Source organism: Leiobunum rupestre, chromosome 2 (assembly GCF_980474605.1).
Source record: "Leiobunum rupestre chromosome 2, qqLeiRupe1.1.hap1, whole genome shotgun sequence".
Taxonomy (NCBI): Eukaryota; Metazoa; Arthropoda; class Arachnida; order Opiliones; family Sclerosomatidae; genus Leiobunum; species Leiobunum rupestre.
This window is the reverse complement of record NC_143385.1, coordinates 8,078,047-8,097,230: the sequence shown is the minus strand read 5'-3', so window position 1 is coordinate 8,097,230 and position 19,184 is coordinate 8,078,047. Positions and strand designations below refer to the sequence as shown.

The following is a 19,184-nucleotide window of genomic DNA, read 5'->3' as shown; positions in this document are numbered from 1 at the left end:
AATACTTAAATAGTTAAATTTACCGGATATAATTATCTAAAATGTATCTCTAAAATCCTTCTAATTCTCGAGGAATATTTATCTTAGTAAATAATAAGACTAAGTTTCTAAGATATTAGAAAAATAACTAATAATAGTAATTTGCCTTGACAAAGGCGGTTTGGAAAATATATATCTACTAATAGTTAGCTAGCCTTGAAAAAGGCTGTTTGGAAAAATTAATTATTAATAGTTAATTAGCCTTTAAAAGGCTGTTGAAATAATTTGAAATAAAATTAAACTATCAACTAGTCATTTAGCTAAGTGTTTATATTTTAAACAAGCGCATTAGGGCTTCTTTAAACCTCGAGGAGGTAGAAGTCCGCTCTTGCCAAAATAATAGAACAGAAAGACTAAAGACTTAAAATTCGAGGAAGACTTTCAAAATAGACCTGACTAGTTCTGGAGCTCAAGACGAAATGGAAAGAAATGTTTAAAAAAAAAGCAGCTTAGCGATCGAGCCTGGCATTGACCATATTTCGCAAAAGTGGTGAAATCGAAAAAACCGCAGAATTTTCCAGGAAGCGAGAAGAGCAAGGTCGTTTTATTGTTGTGGCTATCGTCGCGTTTACTGGACTCCCTTCTGAGCTTGTATCCGAGCGTCGGATTCCGAGCATTGACGTGCATGCCCGCTGGGGTATTTCCCGAAATTCCCTCAAGCCCCTTTCTTTTCTTTCAATTGTTCATTAAACTTTCTCTCCATTTCCGCTCCCTTCGCCTCCCGAATCTATCTGTTTATGCTCTACTATCTTTTTGAGTAAACGAATTGATTTTAAAAGATTTTTCCCCCCGAAAAACTTTACTTGGCAATAAAAACATAAAGAAATTTCAAATATGTGGCCTCTTAAATAAAAATATGTGGCCCTTTTAATATAAATATGTGGCCCCTCTCAGAAATGCAGGGGGCTAAAGCCCACTTCAGCCCACCCTTAGCGCCGCTACTGTTTATAAAAATCAGATGAATCCTCTTGTGGTCCTGGAGCCGGCCCTAAACGGGTTAGAGTGTGCAATAACTGGTGGCTTTACTGGGGAGTCGGGGTCCGGCTCTTGTAACCCATAAGGGCGGTGGCGCACTGGGAGATGTTAGCTCTGATAAATAGTCCTATCTACACCTCCGACTTCGGGCAGGTTTGGGCTGGATACTGAACTTCAGTTCAGGCTAACGGAGAGGGTCCAGGCAAGCTGGCCACCTCGGCGGATTGGGTAGCCTGCTGTGGGGCAGCGGGCCTCCATATGTGGGCACGGCGGTCCTGTTTCCCGGCCTTTTGGGGCCCACCGGGATCTCCGGTGCCAGCTGTGCCGGGTTACTTGGGCTGCTGTATGCTCGTCTTTCCCCTTTAGGAGCTCTCTCCAAAGGGCTTGGCTCCTTACCTTCATAGGTAGGGTGTCGGCTGGAGTTGCTATAGCATCCATTCTAAATCCCACTGCTGTTTGCGAAGTGGGGATTGGTCCACCCATTGCTGCACCTTCTGCTGGGTTGAGTGGCTTGCGTCAAAGGTGAGACCATCAGTAGTGGGGTTCTGCTACCCATGCTGGATTTGTCACCTGTCCGGGCTTGGGGACGCTGGCGTAGGGCACTATGATGATAGGCCTCCGGTGGTATGGTCTTTGTTACTAGGTACACCGGGCTATAAATTCTGACACACTATGGTCGTGGAGCTGATTTCTTAAAGGAATCTGTTTAAAATGAAGTTATCCAAATCATCGATGCAATTTGAATCTGCAGGTTTTAAGAGATTATTGACTGATGCAGCTCTGTATGCTGCCCAAAATTGTTGAGAATTCAGATGATCTCTATTGCCTCCTCTTTGACGAATATAACCAAAAGTAATTTTCTAGAAAGTCTTGACTTAAAATTTAAATTACCATTTTTATAATTTGATTAATTAGGGCAAGCGTAGTTGTGCAATTGGAGAATTTGTTTTGTCCCGTTAGCTCTGGCCCTGTGTGTAGCCAACGGGTTTTCTTATTGGAATAATTAATTATTAATAAATATTAAGAAGAAAGTTCTCCTGGTAGATGTTTTCTACTTTTAATAGGCGTATGGGAAACTGAAATTTGATATTCATTATTGTAAAAAATAGTTAGTCGATTTCTGGTTTTAACATTCATGAAACAATCGTCAATAAAATAGAGAGAACAAAGTGTAAAAATATTCATTTATTTTATGTTATAGTTTGTAATTGTTGACATTTTGCAGCCACAGTTTAGAACTAAAAGTTTGAAAGTGAATATAATAATAAAATAATAATAATCAGCTGGTCTAATACCTAGGGCCTAAGCTTATCTAATAAAAAAGCGTATTCACCGTTCTTTATCCTTTGGTAACTTAAAAAAAAAGATAAACGAGACTTAATTTTCTTAGTTGACGGACAATTTATCGCTGATAAATACATATTAATAGATTTATTGATGTTAAATTATCCAATAAATAGAAAACTTTTTGCGTCGTTCTATGCCTAAATCACGCGCCGCTCGAGGCGAATGGTGATAGCAGGCTAGTAGCGCCCTCAAACGTCTAAGACTAGTGGACATTTTAGCGAAAAAATTCATGTGACGGATTTTTGAAAGAGAGGCGCCTCTCTATACTATAGACTCTCTGGTTAAACAACATAAGAGATATAAAGTGTTTTTTTTTTTTTAAACGGATATTGCAGTAATTATAGTCCTGAGTTGTTGTTCCCATAGAAATCTCATAGGTAACTAGAATGCTGCCGCCTACGGCCGAGCTTGACGCCAGTTCGCCTTGAACCTTCAGCCAATGAGAGGCCGTAGAGTGGTTCCGCCAAGGAGGATAATAATCCTCCTTGGATATGCTACTATAGCGGGAGATAGGTGACGTCATTCTCTCTGGTGACATTAAATTCTTGGCAGAACCACTCTTTGAGCTCTGATTGGCTGAGATCTGGCTATCGTCTGCCACGGCGTTTGGCCCATTTTCCAGTTACACGGCAGCATTCTAGTTACCTATGAGATTTCTATGGTTGTTCCACTAGGCTCACTGAACTTCCTGAAGTAACTTTTACCAAATCATCAATTTAAAAGCCCGCCGTTTGTTAACATTTCAAATTGCTCCGAGGCTTAAGGAAACCCAAACTTTTACCTGTACAACCACACATTACCGTGGAAATGAAACATCGAGGAGCCATAACAACAAACAACGCAATAGTTATCCAAAACGTTTGCATATAAGAGAAAAACCTTTACGAGTAAAGAAACAGTCTACCATGTTTAAAAACTACCTTAAACTCGATCACGGCCTCCTGCACGCGCTCACGTGAGCGCGTGCATAGGGCCGTGACTCGATTGACGTGGGCCAATCAAATGCGGGTTCTTAAGGTGACGTAATCTAAAATCGAATTATTATTTTCAGTAACTCAAACTAGATGGCAACGAGTCGCTGCCGTAGTCACTCTTTGAATCGTGATTGGCTGATAATGACGAAACCTCCGAAAATGTAATTGGCCCATTTTGTATTTATACGGAATCATTCTATGTTATAAGATTTCTATGGTTTCCCCATTTTGTCAGCTTTCATTCTTGTATTTTTATATTCGATTAACCCTGTTCCGCTGGCTTTTATTTTGCAGCAAAGACAAACCCTTAACCCTTTTCTCCGTGGACTGTTTAAAAACCAGAGTAAATATAATAGGTTTGTGAAGAAGCCCGGTGAGGGCCCGGCACTCCTCCAACAGCGATGAACCGATGACACAGAGGCTTTAGCGAGTACCACAAAACTCTGTCCTTCGTCTCTACCCTCTGTAATTTTTCCTTGTCTTACTTTATTGGAGGACGCAGATTGCGGTGCACGCCCAAAGCTAAAAAACTGAAAAGAGGCTTAACAGAACAAGCAACTTATCGTTAGGATAAGCCAAATTATTTCGTTTTGCAGAAATGTAAGTTTAATTTTATTCTTAGTATTTTATCTTATTATTGTTGTTACTGATCCGTAGCTTCTTTGATCGTGATATCATGAAGCTAAGGATGCGTTTTCAAAAGTTCTTTTTCCTTTCAGAATTATGAAGCCATATTTTATACACGTTCATTACCACATTTCAATTTATTTTAGTGATAGTAATAATAATTCTACATGCCTACACCGTTTTCTTTTTAGTAGACTATTACTTATCTAATCTCAAGAAAGAGGTCTGATAAGCAATAAGCCATAGAGGAAAAGGAAATAGATATTTCCCAGTGAATAGTGACTCGAATTTCTGAAGAAAATTTTTAACGTGTTGAAACATTGAAATATGAAAACAATGCACTTAATGTAATAAATCAAAATGATAAATGCTTATACCAAATATATAAGTTGATTAGAAAAATTACAACTATTAGAGTATGATATCAAATAGCTGAAAAGAATATATTTATCACACACAACTTTTCAAAGTAATACAAGTCATTTCCAGTTTGCAGCACTTAAGTTAGTGCTGTACGAGAGGGCAGTTAAATGTCAAGTTTTCACGCTGGTATATCTCCTTGGAAAATTGTACACAGAGTTTCTAAATTAATGAGTGATTGTTAAAACAAAATGAAATTCAATGCATTTCATCCACAACTTTTCCTTTACTTAACTGTATAGCGGGGTTTTTTTACAGAACAAACTTTTAGTCAGCTGAATTTGGTTTTATACTTAAGGCTATTTCTGCTAATGAAAACAAGCCATTGGTTTGTAATTCTTTATTGGTAGAATGATAACCAGATTGATGGCTATAAATGCATTTTTCTTTTTGCGAACAGTTTAATTTTCCATAGACCTTGATCCCAAATAAAAATTAGCGGGCAAAGAAGATTTATCATCGTAGTTTATTTAAAATTACATACATTGCAAATGCTTTGTATGTGTTAACTGTAATCAGGTAGATAATTCTTATGAGGTCTTGAATTACATAATTTTCTATAATATTTGGCTCAATTTTTATTGCAATTACTTTTGCTATTATTGTAATAATTAGGTTTATTTCAGTTGAAATGTCCAGATCTCTCTTGGGAGGAAGTGGTCAGAATAATAACTTAGAAGATTTAAGAGAAGTACTTGATGATATGCCGTCATTGAATGAAAGTCTGGATGTTGTCCATTCTGGATTGTCATCGAATGAGAACTCTGATAGTCAACAGGGTATGTCTCCTGGTGGTCAGAAAAGGTCAGCAGCACTTCCTACATCATTCCCATCTGAACTTAGGAGACACAATTCTGTCCCTCCAGGTGTGTGTTTGTAAATGTTATTCAGTGTATTATTTGTAAACTACTTATATGTTAAATTACACTCTTTGGAAACATCTCATGCTTTTGAAAAGAATTTAAATTGCTCAATTGGGAGACATACCTTCTCAGGTCATAAATGTTTGTTAGCATCAAAAGATGAAAAGCGGAAGATAAAAGATATTTTATTTTGGCAAATAGAATTTTTGTAGCGTAAATACTCTCAAATAATGTGACGTTAACTACTATTCCTCTGGTCCCTCTACATTTGTCGCCTGGAACTGTAAGTTAGTTCATCCTTGGGCTTCAAAGATCCACTTCCTTTAATAATATCCCTTATGTATACTGGTTTAAATTCTTTATCACACATGATTGGTACGCTGCCGCTGCCAAATGTTTTCGTAAATCTCATTCACTCTCAGATTTAATTTGTTTCTCAAATGAAATCAAATTTGAATGAGCATCTGAATTATTTTTCTATATTCTCCTAGTATCATGCAGTGTCCCCTTTTATTTCCCTAAAACTAGTAAAATATGGTTATGCACACCTAAAATAAATGTTAATTGTTGAGAAGTAAGACATTTACTCTTTAAAACTATCGCATATTTTGAATTATTTTGCTTCGCCATGATATGATTTTGGGGTAATTTCCTTCATCCTCTAAGCTTGTATTAATTCAATACAAGGCTGGAGGCAAAATAATTTGGTTAAAAAATATTGTTCACACTAGAACAAAGCTATAGCGAGCATCAATGTTATGTACTATAAAAGTTAGTATGCCATTCGTATCCTAGCTGCCAAATGCTAAAACAAGGCCAATGCAGGCTACATCAGAACTAAGTACAGAATCTGGCGAAGGAGAACCTTTTGATAAGTACTTCAATGCATATTCTGATAAATATAGATTCAAATTAAAAATTTGCTTAGGAATTCGGTGGCATAAGCAATGCCAGCCTTGTTTTAGCATAAGCTTGTTTTTGTTCAACCCTAATTTTAAAAATAATCTTATAATATCTTTTTTCAGCTAATACGACTGTTCCACTATCTAGTCCAAGTCCGTCACTAAATGGAGAAGATGGCAGACACTTGTCAAAATCGTCCGTTTCAAAAATAGATTTCCTAAAACAGTGGAGTATTTCTACGTACAAGTGCACCAGACAAGCTTTATCTGAAAAACTTGGAAAAGTAACTAATTAAAAAAAATTATGTTGCTATTGTAGTCTATGCTGCATGGGCTTAAGATAGATTTGTTACAGTTATTAAGGTGTGCAGAGCTTTTTTATTACGTCATAGTAATGAGGGGTGCCCGATATAACAGTAACCAATTTATCCGCCTATTTTTCTAATATCGGTATTGGCCGATACTGGTATAAGAAATATATTTAAAAATAAAAGATAATTCTTGATTAACTAACTACATTGTAATGATAACATCTTATTTGATTGGCCTCGCTACATACGCCAGACTTAAGAAGCTAGATCATACCTTTTTTTAGACAGGTGGTTAAGAGTGTGAATAAATAAAAAACAACCATATTCGATTTGTGATAGAAAAAATGTATCACGTAAAATGAAAAGAAATATAATTTGGGTATGCTCTTGCCAAACTTTTTTTCACGAAAAATTATAATAATATGGTATGACAGTGTACTGAAGCTTCTTTTACAATGATTTTATCATATACACTACTGTTATGATTGATAACTTTGTTCATATTGTCCGATATTATTGGCCACGAATAACTGATAAATTGGCTGTACCCATATCAGTGCAACTCTAATAGTAATCCTCTATATTAAAGATAGGTTCAAAGTTAATATTTCAATAATATTCTGTATTATAAAATTGAGGAAAGATTTAAAATATTACACAGAAAACTAAAATCTTGTCTGGTTTCAAAAATATCCTTTATTTAATAAAGTGCAGTATTTTTTTTATGTAGTTATAGTTATGACTCACCAGGGCCATAACAATAATAAAATTGTTTAAACCATATTTATTTACAGTTAGATTAAGATTAAAGTTTTTATTTTTAAATTTATAGGGAACCAAAACCGTAGATGTTGAATTGGAGACACACATAGATCAGCTACGAGAGACACAACGCAGGTTCTGTAACATATTAAGATTGGCTCGTGCATTAACTAGCCATTTCTATCATGTGGTTCAAACTCAACATCAGTTGTCAGAGTCCTTCTCCGAACTAGCCACGAAATCTCCAGATCTACAAGAAGAGTTTGCGTACAATGCAGAAACTCAAAAGAACCTCAGCAAGAATGGTGAAACTCTACTTGGTGCTTTAAATTTCTTTGTATCAAGTTTAAATACACTGTGTAATAAAACGATGGAAGATACCCTACTTACAGTGAAACAGTTTGAAACAACAAGGTAATAAAATATTTTGAATTCCATATTGTTTAGAAATTAATTTATTTAAAGCAAATGGTGGCTCTAGTGGTACGATAGGTGTAATTTTAGGTTGGAATTTCCAAAGCTTTTAAATGGGAACTTAATAACTGCCGTATCTTTGCTATGAGGCATGCAGCTTCCCTATTAAAGTTCTAGTCTCTAATTTAAAATGTTCACAGTCTTATAATTATAAGCAAGATTTATTGTTAAATTTTAATTGTAAATTATGGTCAACATCTTTTTTCATTGAAAAGTAACACACCTACATAATGTTTATCAACAAAGATTGGAGTTATTTCTTCGCCCCTTTAATCAAACTGCTAAAGCTTTCCATTGGGTGATAAAATTTAAAATATTTTGCGTTCTGGCTACGGGGTCCTTTTGGTACAGAACAGAAAAGCATCCAAAGGATTTTCTTTGGAGCCACCACTTGCTCTATATGATATATAAACTTGTATGGGCATGACCCTGCATCAGGGTTGTCTGATAAATCCGGTGACTTAAAAAAATCATTGATTTAAATCGCGTATTATATTTCAATTTATTTATGAAAATATACGAAAATAGGTTCTTTAGAAATTTCAATTTATAAAAAATGCAATTAAATTTCATTATTAATTAATAATTTAATATTAACTATAGTTTTGTTATCGCTGCAGTCAAATTATTTATCATAAGGCATAAAGCCTTAAAAAATCAATATTATCAATTAAGTCAAAGATGTATTAAACTATTTAAGAATATAGAAAAATAGTATTAGCCTCCTTGCGTACTTTGTACCGAACGTTTGTCTGCTTCTTTTTCACCGCATATATTCATATGGTGAGTGTCAAGAAAAATGTAGTGGATGAACCTTCGCTACATACTCGATTGTGGGTTTAAAATCTTTGTCTAAAGCCTTCATGACATAAATCAGTCGCATACAATTTACTTTTAGGAATGGGTCCAAAGCCTAGAAAGATATTTTGCCATTTTTGACGGAGCATATGCCATCAATGTGTTACATATAGCAGTCACGTTTTTTAGCTTTTACCACCCTCTAACTGCTAATGTGATTCTGTATTTCAGGGCTGTCTGAATGAAGTCAATTAGTTTTTAAATAATTTATTTAAATCGCCTATTATGAAAATTGACAAAAGTAGGTTCTTTAGTAATATGTCAATTCAGAGCAAACTAAGTTACAAGTAGTGATTCTTCTATGTACTTAAAATTAATTTAAATTCCATTACATTTAAATTGCAAGGAAATCAATGAAATCAGGTTTTAAGCAAATAAATCGATTTTTAATTTTTTTGAACATCAATATTTACTAAATTTCCAAATTTCATGGGCATTTTGTAAACCCAACAGGGAAAATTAACTATCAAACTTAAAAATGTTTATTGTATACTGAATTTTCTGTATTCAGTTCATACAATGATTCAATCAATATAATTCAAGCAAATGCCATCTCACTTTAGCCAGGATTGACAAAACCCTGGATCTTTCACAGATTTTGCTGTAGGAGGTTGTGAGCCAATTGTATATGAAAATATTTTTTAGGCTTGAATATGATGCATATCGCACTGATTTAGAGGAATTAACTGCAGCAAATCCTGGTGATAGTGCATCTTCGCGATTAGAAGAAGCTCGAAGGAATTTTGCTATGCAGAAGGAAAAGTATGAGCAGTTAAGATCAGATGTTTCTGTCAAAATGAAATTCTTAGAAGAAAATAAGGTTTGTAATATTATATAATATTCTCAGTGACAGTGGTCTGTCAAGGTGAGCCATTTCATTTCGTATACAGCAAGTGTACGGCTGCCCGCTAGATATCATATAACAAAAAAATTTTGCTAGTCTTATACTTGACATGATCACATTGATAGGTTTTATTTCTCCAATTCAATGTTTATTACCTTGCACTAGCTTTGTTTTTAATATAGGAAAAGAAATTATCAAAGAAACTGTATAAATTGCAACTTTTCAAGGGAAGTATGTCACTGCGAATCAGTGGCATACTAGCTAGAGCTATAGACAGAGAACAGACAATTCCCACCACTTTGACTGTACTGGATATTGTACCTTACCTCTTTTTTACTGTGTATATTCTACTCAAGAACATGGAGCCCGTCTGTCAAACAGACCAAAAAGGGCCAGAATCTGAGCGTTAAAATTCTGCACAAGAAAATGGAATCTGTTCTCTGCGTTTAGGGTCTGGTTATACAGTGCCAGGTTTCTAATCACACACACCTCAATACAGGCATGGTAGTAAGGGCTGGTTGAATTTGATTTAAGATAATAGTGTAATTTCTGATTTATAAGAAATAGATTTAAAGTAAGTCATCTTTTGCGTATTAAAATTTATTCATTTCAGCCGAGGGGCTGATCGCTCCGCGTAATCGGTGTACAGAGCCGTACCTTTGACTGTACTAATGGGATTACGCGTAATCTTTGAAGTCCCTGCCTTTGGCAGTGCTAATCTAAGCGTAATCCGGTGTACAGACTTTCTAAGAGTGGTTAGCCCCTCGATTTCAGCATATAAAGTGGTTTAGTTAAAAACACAACTCACTTAATTAAAATGGCATATTTATAAAGTAATACTTTTAAATACCCTTTCATACCTCTGACACAAAAATTCTTTGAGTTAAAATTTTAGCATGCAAAATTATTATAAAATTGCAGTCCCACCAAATTGTAGAATTTTATTTCATAAAAAAACTTAATGATGGATTTATACAATTTTTTACGTCTCATTATTTTTCTTTATTTAACAAGGTCCTTCTTGCTTGATCTCATTATCTATTTCTATTGGATTATTCATGCTAATTTCATGAAATACTTTTTATTTTCAGGTCAAGGTGATGCATAAACAACTACTTTTATTTCACAATGCAGTATCTGCTTATTTTACTGGTAACCAAGTAGTATTGGAAGCCACTTTGAAGCAGTTCAATATCAAACTTAAAAACCCAAATTCTTCTGGTGCATCGTGGTTAGAGCAATAGCTGTTCTACATAAACATTTCGTAGAAATAAATTACGAATATTCCCTACATAACAGTTATTTTTAAAGAACTAAGCCTCTTTAAAAGTATAATTATCGATTCTAGTCTGTAAAGCAAATGCGATAATAGACTTTAAGTCTTAAATGAAATTTGGGTTTTACTAAAATAAAAGGGTGTTAATGTAAATAGATGTATTTGTTGGGAGAAGATTAAATTAATATTAACTCTGCCTACAAAACCCTACACCCCAGGGATATGACACTTGTGCAAAAAAAAAAACCGTAAGGTATTTAGTTCACTGCGAGTTAAAAGTTAATATTTGTAATATACCCCAATTGTATTCATGTACATGTATAATGAACTTCCCATATTGTTAACGCTTTAACTGCAAAACATTGTGCACCTTAAGTTTCTAAGTTTAGCTTAAGTAACATATTAACTTTATTTGTAAAACTGAAAGCTTTAGTATTAAGCCACTTCATATGTAATATCAAAAGGTGTTTCATTTTTACAGCAGGAATTCGTCTACAACTAGGAATGTTTATTCAGATGAGTTAAATATGTTAGGTGGGCTTGACTTCTACCACTTTAAATGTTTTAATTAAAATATGTAAGTGAAATGTACTCTTCTTTAGTTAAAGGAAAAGTCCAGGTTGGGTAAAACTTGGGTCTATTTGAAAGATCATGTTTAAATATACTCAAAAATATCAGTCTTAAAATTGTATCTTTTTTTAATGATGATAAATTAATTTTTAAACGAGCCAAATTTACCGCCAAGCGATCTGCCATTTTTTGTTTCGGGGTGACGTTTTAGGACTTTAATCACGCGCTGCTCGCGCTATAACAGGCTTTAACAGCGTTCGGAGCAAGCGCGCGTGGGGAACAGTGTGCGGTCTGCGGAGGGAAGGCTAAAGAAAATGGCAGCTCGCTTGGTGGTAAATTTCGCTCGTTTAAAAATTAATTTCTCGTCATTAAAAAAATATACAATTTTACGACTGATATTTTTGAGTATATTTAAACGTGATCTTTCAAATAGACCCAAGTTTTACCCAACCTGGACTTTTCCTTTAACTTTTTCTTAGTTGTGTCTATAGAGAGTGTAGTGGTCAGTTCCTAAGGTATAATACAAGGCTTTAAAGTCATATCTTTGTTTGTCTCAGTATGACAATTGCATAGGAGAAAAGAAATTACACCTAAAAGGTTTTTAGATTAAGGGAACATTTTAATTTTAATTCTTGCAAGATTTGAATCCATGTAAATGTTTAGGCCACTTATAAAAATTTGTAAGCACTTATGTAATACACTTTTTGTTGTGAGTTGCGGGAGATCATTCCTAGTTTGAGATCGAAATTCCTATTTACTAAGAAAGCGAATGTATAAATGTTTTACTTTCCTTTTCAATAGGTAGTTAGGAACACTTTCAGAAAGTTGTTTCAATCAAATGCACAGGTTTGCTGTTTTTAATAATTATCTAGAACTTATTATTAATTTTACTACAAATTTTTAATATTTTTTAAACTTCGATTATGAATGCACTATCTCCACTTGTTTGCCAAAAATATATAATGGTACAACGATATTACCTATTTATTTCCGTTCGCGAGGCTTTTTGTAAACCTTTGCGAGTTTAAAATAAAAATTATAAAGGTAAATCTATTTGTTCCGATTATGAAATTCTCTAAATAATGTATGTCAAAACTAAATACAACGGCATTTAAAAAAATATCGAAAGGGGCTCCTGGAAACATTTGAGTACGTTCCTGGCATTTATCTTTAATTTATTCAGTACTGTCATACCAGTATTCTGAAATTAAAACTTTAATTAGTGTCTTAAATTCTCCTCTAAGCATTCATGGAGCTATTTTTAATAAGGTGATATCTCAAGAAGTAGCATTCAGCATCATGGGGAGAAGAATACTTATTCTAAAAAAATTTAAACAATTATATGTCTCTTAGAAATAATGGTTTTCTGTGATCTCCCCATGAATGTAAGTGAATTTCCGTGATAATCTAACCAAGGACATTAACCGAAACTTACATTTTACCTACATAATATTTTCTTGGCTAATTAAATTTAGTTTGTGATCATAATGCCTTCTGGTACTTTTAGTGCTGGATATTACATAATTATATGCATTCCTATAATTTTTCTAATCTAAAAGATAGTGCTAAATTATTTTTGTTCATTTTTGAACAGCATATTGTACGATATAAATGCTTCTAGTACCACTTATTTGATTTAAATTCTGCAATAAGTTGGCAAAAAATATTTCATCTGTATTTGTTTAATGCACACTAAAAGCTCTGAATACATTTTTTTACTTAAAATAAATGAAATTTATTTGTCTCCACTCTCTCAGTATATTTTTATATTACAAAATATTTTTAAAACCATCTCAATCCAATTCCCAATTCCACCTAGTATGTCAATAATAGTTATTTGCATATGTTGTGTATTTAAAAAGTAACTAAACTTCAGGTCTACATTTTTTAAACTTCATGATCTGATAAATTAATGACATTACCTTTAATTTTTTTAAACCAATGAGAAAAAGTTGAAATTTAGACAAAGAAATTTAAATGAAAATTGATACCATTAAGTAATCATAGCCTCTTATACAGACACAGTATATTATACTTCTTTGGAACATTAGACTAATACGCATTTGACAACCAAATGGGGGTAATGCCATTATAGGACAATTTTAAAATGTCTAAGCTCACCAACAGGCTGAAATGTAGAAATATTTAAAATATAAAAAAAAATTATTTTCTTTTTCTGCCAAATTTTTATTGAGTTAAATTTTTTTTTTCCCATCTATTATTAAAATTGTACCGCTTAGGGTTTCACTTTAAATATTTGTTTCCCTGTAAACAATTTCTGAATTGGTATATTGGTTTAAAATTAAAATGAACTAAAACAGTCTCTAGCTTTAACAATATTTAAAATTTGGAATTTTGGTTCAGAGTTAAGGGTGAAATTGAGTAAAAATACTACTTAGAATTGCACTGTAGTGTTTTACCCTTCTCGTAATTCATAATTGTTTGAAAGAGTTAGCAGAAACAACAACAATATGATTTTCTTAAAGCCGGAGAAAGACGCTTATTGAAATTGAGAGCTTTTCTTACTCAACGAGTGAATCATTAAACACTACCAAAAACTACGCTTTAAAAGATATAAAAAATACTATATAATTTTGTGGTCAGACTACTGAATCCAGTGCCTATACTATTAAAAGTGTAATTAGAAAACTTAGCTGGGTTGTTGGCAATGGAATATGCTGTGGTAGGTTCAAACTAGCTTCATTAATATTTAAGCCTCGGAGAGAACACTTACCAAGATTGAAAATGAATAGTATGGGCACTTGTAAAACTGATTACCAATTTGTAAATTTTTAAAACGGGTTAGTAAGATGACTGGATATGAGTGTTTATTTTGATTTCCTAAAAAATGGAGTTAAACTTATCGCTATGCATATGAATATAACCCAGAACATATTTAGGTAAATGAGAATGTATGAGATTGTAGCTAATCCTCATGTACAAACTATTGGATATTTATTATGAATTAAATGCGGCTTAATGTATTTTTCTGTAATTAATTATACAAGTTTTCGCAAAAGACAAAGTGAGAAAATTGTTTGGATTTGTGAGTTTCTTAGCTAATGAGCCTCGTACATTCTCAGTAGCCTACGTACATTCTTGACATAACCCATATTAATTCCTGATTTGTAATATATTTTTCACATGATTAATTTTTTAAGTTTGTTTAAGACGAGTAGTTTTTAAGTGCCATTCATCCATTTAAAGTTACTTAAAAAACTGTATTTTAGCAAATGTTTTATGAATTCGTAATAATGATAATGTTAAACATTCCAAATTTTAAAACGATGTGCTTTTCTAAAAAAAGGTAATTAGTTCTAGAAAATATTTATTTCTTGTAATTATTTCCTTTGGTACTTTTCATTTACTGGTTAAAATCACAATATAATAAACCTGTTTCTGGTAAATTTGATATTTTCTTATTAAAATTACATTTGCTACAAAACTAGATTGGGTACCAGAATTATTATCTGGTAGTAAATTTAAAATAATGATGAAGAGTTTCCTTCACACTCAGAAGTGGGAAAAACATTTCAGGCATTAAAAGTCACTACTCGATGATTTGGGACTAAGGTGGAACCCTTTGATAAATTCAGCTACCTTGTGATAATAGATCTGACCACCAATACCCATATATTTTCCCAGGTAACAATACTGACCGAAATAACTAATTTCCCTAAAAGGTCTTAGTAATTATTATAATTAACCATAGTTTTCAAATAAGCCCATTATTATTATTAGTGAAAGGGGTGAAGGGCTAAGGACTTGCGCATTCGCACACTTCGAAGAGAGGTCGATTGTGCAACCCCGAACGTTAAGACTTAAAAAGACCGATATCCGACACAAAACGGAGAATCCTCTTGGCCGGCATATTATAGAAATCAGAAGTTTCCAGCGGATTCATATCAAGATGCTCGAATCATCTGGCCGCGTAGTAATCGCACCTACAAAGCACATGAGAGGCGGTTTCCTCCTCAGCCTGACATGTCTTACAGATTGGATCATCACTGATTACAATCAGGTAAAGATGTCTGTTAAGGAGACAGTGACCTGATAGTAGGCCAACGACCAACCTGATATTAGATTTGGAAAGTGAGAGCAACTCCTTAGCTCTCTGCCTAGAGGGGCCCCGAGATAAACTCTTTAGCCTGCCTTTGGCCATCCATCTCAAGCCAAAGCTTGAGTTGACGGTCAGTCATGGATTCAGAGATAAGGCCGCGAACTATGCTAGAGGGGATAGGAACGTCAGGTTCAGCACCAAAGAACCCAGCCTCTGCCCCCTTCTTGGCTAAGACATCGGCTTTCTCATTAACATAGTACTCCCGATGGCCAGGAACCCAATAGAGTGGAGCTTTATTGTTGGTGCCTAGCTCCGAGAGGAGATTCAAACAGCTATAAACCAGTTTTGAAAAGACCTGAAACTGGTTGAGAGCTGCTTGCCTATCCAAATAAATTTGGATAACCTGGCCATGAAGCTTCTTTTTAAGACAAAGTCAACACAGAAGCAGATAACGGCAATTTCCACCTGAAAAACACTAGCATAAACACCAAGGCTTTCAAAGAAGCCGAGATTGCTAGTAAGACAATACATCCCCGAACCAGAGCCAGAGAGGGTCTTGGACCCATCGGTAAACCAGACGATTTCTCCTCTGATCCCGAGGGTACTATGATTGGTCCACTCCGTACGGCTTGGAAAATAAGTATTGAAAGGCTTACTAAAATGTAACTTCGTAGCCATCATATCAGAGCCCATTAGGTAGACAGGTAGCTGACTTGAAATTTCCCGGTAGATCTTGGTGTGGCTATTATCCCAAATATTCGCCTTCCACCAACCATTCTGGTTGAGCCTATAGGCTCCCATAGCAGCAGCTTCTTCTATGAAAAGATGAAGAGGAAGAATGTTCCGGAGAATTTCTAGAGAAGCACTTGGAGCTGTTCTCATAGCTCCTGTGATGCTGACACAAGCTAGCCTTGGTAGGGTGCGCAGATCCCTCTGCACAGTCTTGATTGGACTCTAGGCCACCAGACCACTGCAGTATAGGAGAGCAATGGTCTAATGATCATGGTGTACAGCCAGAAGACCACTTTAGGGCTAAGTCCCCATGACCTGCTAACTGCCCTTCTGGTTCTCCAAAGTAACATCTTAGCCTTCTTAACTATAGAGTCAAGGTGATGCTTCCACGTTAGTTTGCTGTCTAGAATAACACCGAGGTACTTCACCTCGGTGCTTTCGCTCAAGATAGTCCCAAATAAGGAGATATCATTATAAGAGTTTTGCATCCTTCTACGATTAAAAGGAACAAGAACCGTTTTATTAGGATTAACCGTAAGATCAACTCTCCTGCACCAGCTTTCCACTGATGCAAGAGCCCTTTCTAACTAAATCGCTAATAGTGTTGGGGAATTTTCCCGTGAAGATGATGGCGATATCGACAGCATAGCCGAAGCAGCTGCACCCAACCCTGTTTAGCCTCACCAATAGTTCATCCACAATGAGGCACCACAGAAGAGGTGATAGAACACCACCTTGCGGGCAGCCACGGCTGGTGGCGACCATAAGGGATTCACCAAGCAGGGAGGATACCACCTCACGACTAGTCAGCATAGCTTTGATCCAAAGACAGTGTCATTAATGCCAAAGCGCCTTGCAGCCTTCATTATGAAAAAAGGAAGTCAAACTGATTGGCCTAAAGGCATAGACACCAAGGCCGAGATTGCTAGTAAGACAATACATTCCCGAACCTGAGCGATAGTGTGTCTTAGACCCATCGGTAAACCAGACGATTTCTCATCTGGCCGCGAGGGTTTTGTGATTGGACCACTCTGTACGGCTTGGAAAATAGGTATTGAAAGGCTTACTAAAATGTAATTTAGTAGCCATAATATCAGAACCTATTAAGAAGACGGGTAACTGACTCGAAATTTCCCATTAGATCTCGGTGTGGCTATTATCCCAAATATTCGCCTTCCACCAACCATTCTGGCTCCCATAGCAGCAGCTTCTTCTATGAAATGATGAAGAGGAAGAATGTTCAGGAGAATTTCTAGAGAAGCACTTCGGGCTGTTTTAATAGCTCCTGTGATGCTGACACAAGCCAGCCTTTGTAGGGTGCACAGTCTTTATTCGGACTCTAGGCCACCAGACCACTGCAGCATAAAGAGAGCAATGGTCTGATGATCATGGTGTACAGCCAGAAAACCACTTTAGGGCTAAGTCCCCATGACCTGCTAACTGCACTTCTGGTTCTCCAAAGTAACATCTTAGCCTTCTTAATTATAGAGTCAAGGTGAGGCTTCCACGTTGCTGTCAAGAATAACACCAAGATGATGGCGATATCGTCGGCATAGCCGAAACAGCGGCACCCATCCCTGTTAAGCCTCACCAAAAGTTCATCCACAACCAGGCACCACAGCAGATGTGATAGAACACCACCTTGCGGGCAACCACGGCTGGTGGTGAATATAAGGGATTCACGAAGCAGGGAGGATACCACCACACTATTCGTCAGCATAGCTTTGATCCAAAGACACATTGTCATTAATGCCAAAGCGCCTTCATGATGACTGCGCTGGACACATATCAAAAGCGCCCTCTATATCAAGGAAAACTGCTAACGCTATTTCCTTAAAGTTAATAGCCCTTGCAATGCAGTTAGTTATGCCATGAAGGGCAGGCTCAGTAGATTTGCCTTTTTGGTAGGCATACTGAGCCGTCGAGAGAGGTATTTGAGAAATAACCTCCCCCCTAATATAGTTGACTACCAATTTTTCCAAAATCTTTAGAAAAAAGGAAGTCAAACTGATTGGCCTAAAAGCCTTAGCCTCGAGATAGTTCGATTTCCCTGGCTTCGGAATAATGATCACCCTAGAAAGTTTCCAGGTGCTAGGAATATATCCAAGGGCAATACAAGCCCTATAGATTCTACTCAACATTGGGCAGATAATATCAATGCCCTCCTGCAACAGAATGGGAATTATACCATCCGTCCGCAGACATATAGGGCTTAAAAGACTTTATTGACCAATAAGTCTAGAGTGTGTGACAATTTTATTCGCCACCGCCCAATCTTCCCTTTTGGTACGTGCAATCCTAATGGGAAGGGGGTCAGAATCAGTACTGTTCGTTCTGGAGTCAGGAAAGTGTACATCTAACATATGAGTTAGTAAGTGTCAAGATGTTTAGTCTTATCGTTGGCCATAATTTTCATTAACTTTGCTGTACTGGGAATATCAGAGATATTCTAACAGAAATTCCTCCACGAGTCCCTCTTGGCCTCGCGGATGGCCTTATGGTATGCAGTGAGTGTGTGCTTGTAGGTAACCCAGTCACCCAACCTCTTAGCTTTGTTAAAAAGCCTCCTAGATTCTTTGCGAAGCCTGCCAATCTCATGGTTCCACCAAGGAACTAGCCTTAGCTGGTTGGTAGACTTCACTGGACAGTTGCGGTGGTAGGAGTCTATAATGGCATGTTGCATGGGATCAACAGCCAAATCAAAATTCAGCACCGATGACAGCCTAGGCTTATCATCCTTCAGATGAAAATTTAAATCATCCCTAAAACCAGGCCAATTGGTTCGCCTGGGATTGCGAAGTTTGTTATAAACCTGAACCAGTTTCATCCTGACTTTATAGCAAATGTGTCTGTGATCCGACAGTGAAGGTTCACTAGGCACATGCCAGCCATTAACTAGAGCTTCGACATTCTCTGTACACAGCGTAAGATCAATGACCTCCCTTCTGTTACGAGTAACAAAAGTAGGTTAATTGTTCTTATTAAGAATATGAAGTTTTGTACTAACCACGTATTCCATTAGCTTATCACCACGATCGTTGCAGTTACTGCTGCCCCAGATAACATGGTGAGCGTTCGCATAACAAACTATAATGAGTTTCTTTCCCGACCGCTCAGTGGTTGACCAGATTGGTCACCTCCTGTGATGGT

The 19,184-nt window shown here is 36.0% G+C and overlaps 1 protein-coding gene across 2 annotated transcripts; it reads left to right on the top strand.

Moving 5' to 3' along the window:
* The first annotated feature begins 3,684 nt into the window (after window positions 1-3,684).
* Arfip (ADP ribosylation factor interacting protein arfaptin) lies at window positions 3,685-12,863 on the top strand. Of its 2 annotated transcripts, none has more exons than XM_090165358.1 (6): window positions 3,685-3,935; window positions 5,009-5,248; window positions 6,271-6,431; window positions 7,291-7,634; window positions 9,198-9,372; window positions 10,488-12,861. In XM_090165358.1, the coding sequence occupies exons 2-6, from the start codon at window positions 5,014-5,016 to the stop codon at window positions 10,638-10,640; spliced, it is 1,068 nt and encodes a 355-aa protein (XP_090021484.1). In that variant the 5' UTR covers window positions 3,685-3,935; window positions 5,009-5,013; the 3' UTR covers window positions 10,641-12,861. The 2 variants fall into 2 exon arrangements, with proteins under 2 accessions (XP_090021484.1, XP_090021482.1); XM_090165356.1 differs by lacking the exon at window positions 3,685-3,935 and adding an exon at window positions 4,375-4,511 and having other exon boundaries at window positions 10,488-12,863.
* Window positions 12,864-19,184: the final 6,321 nt, after the last annotated feature.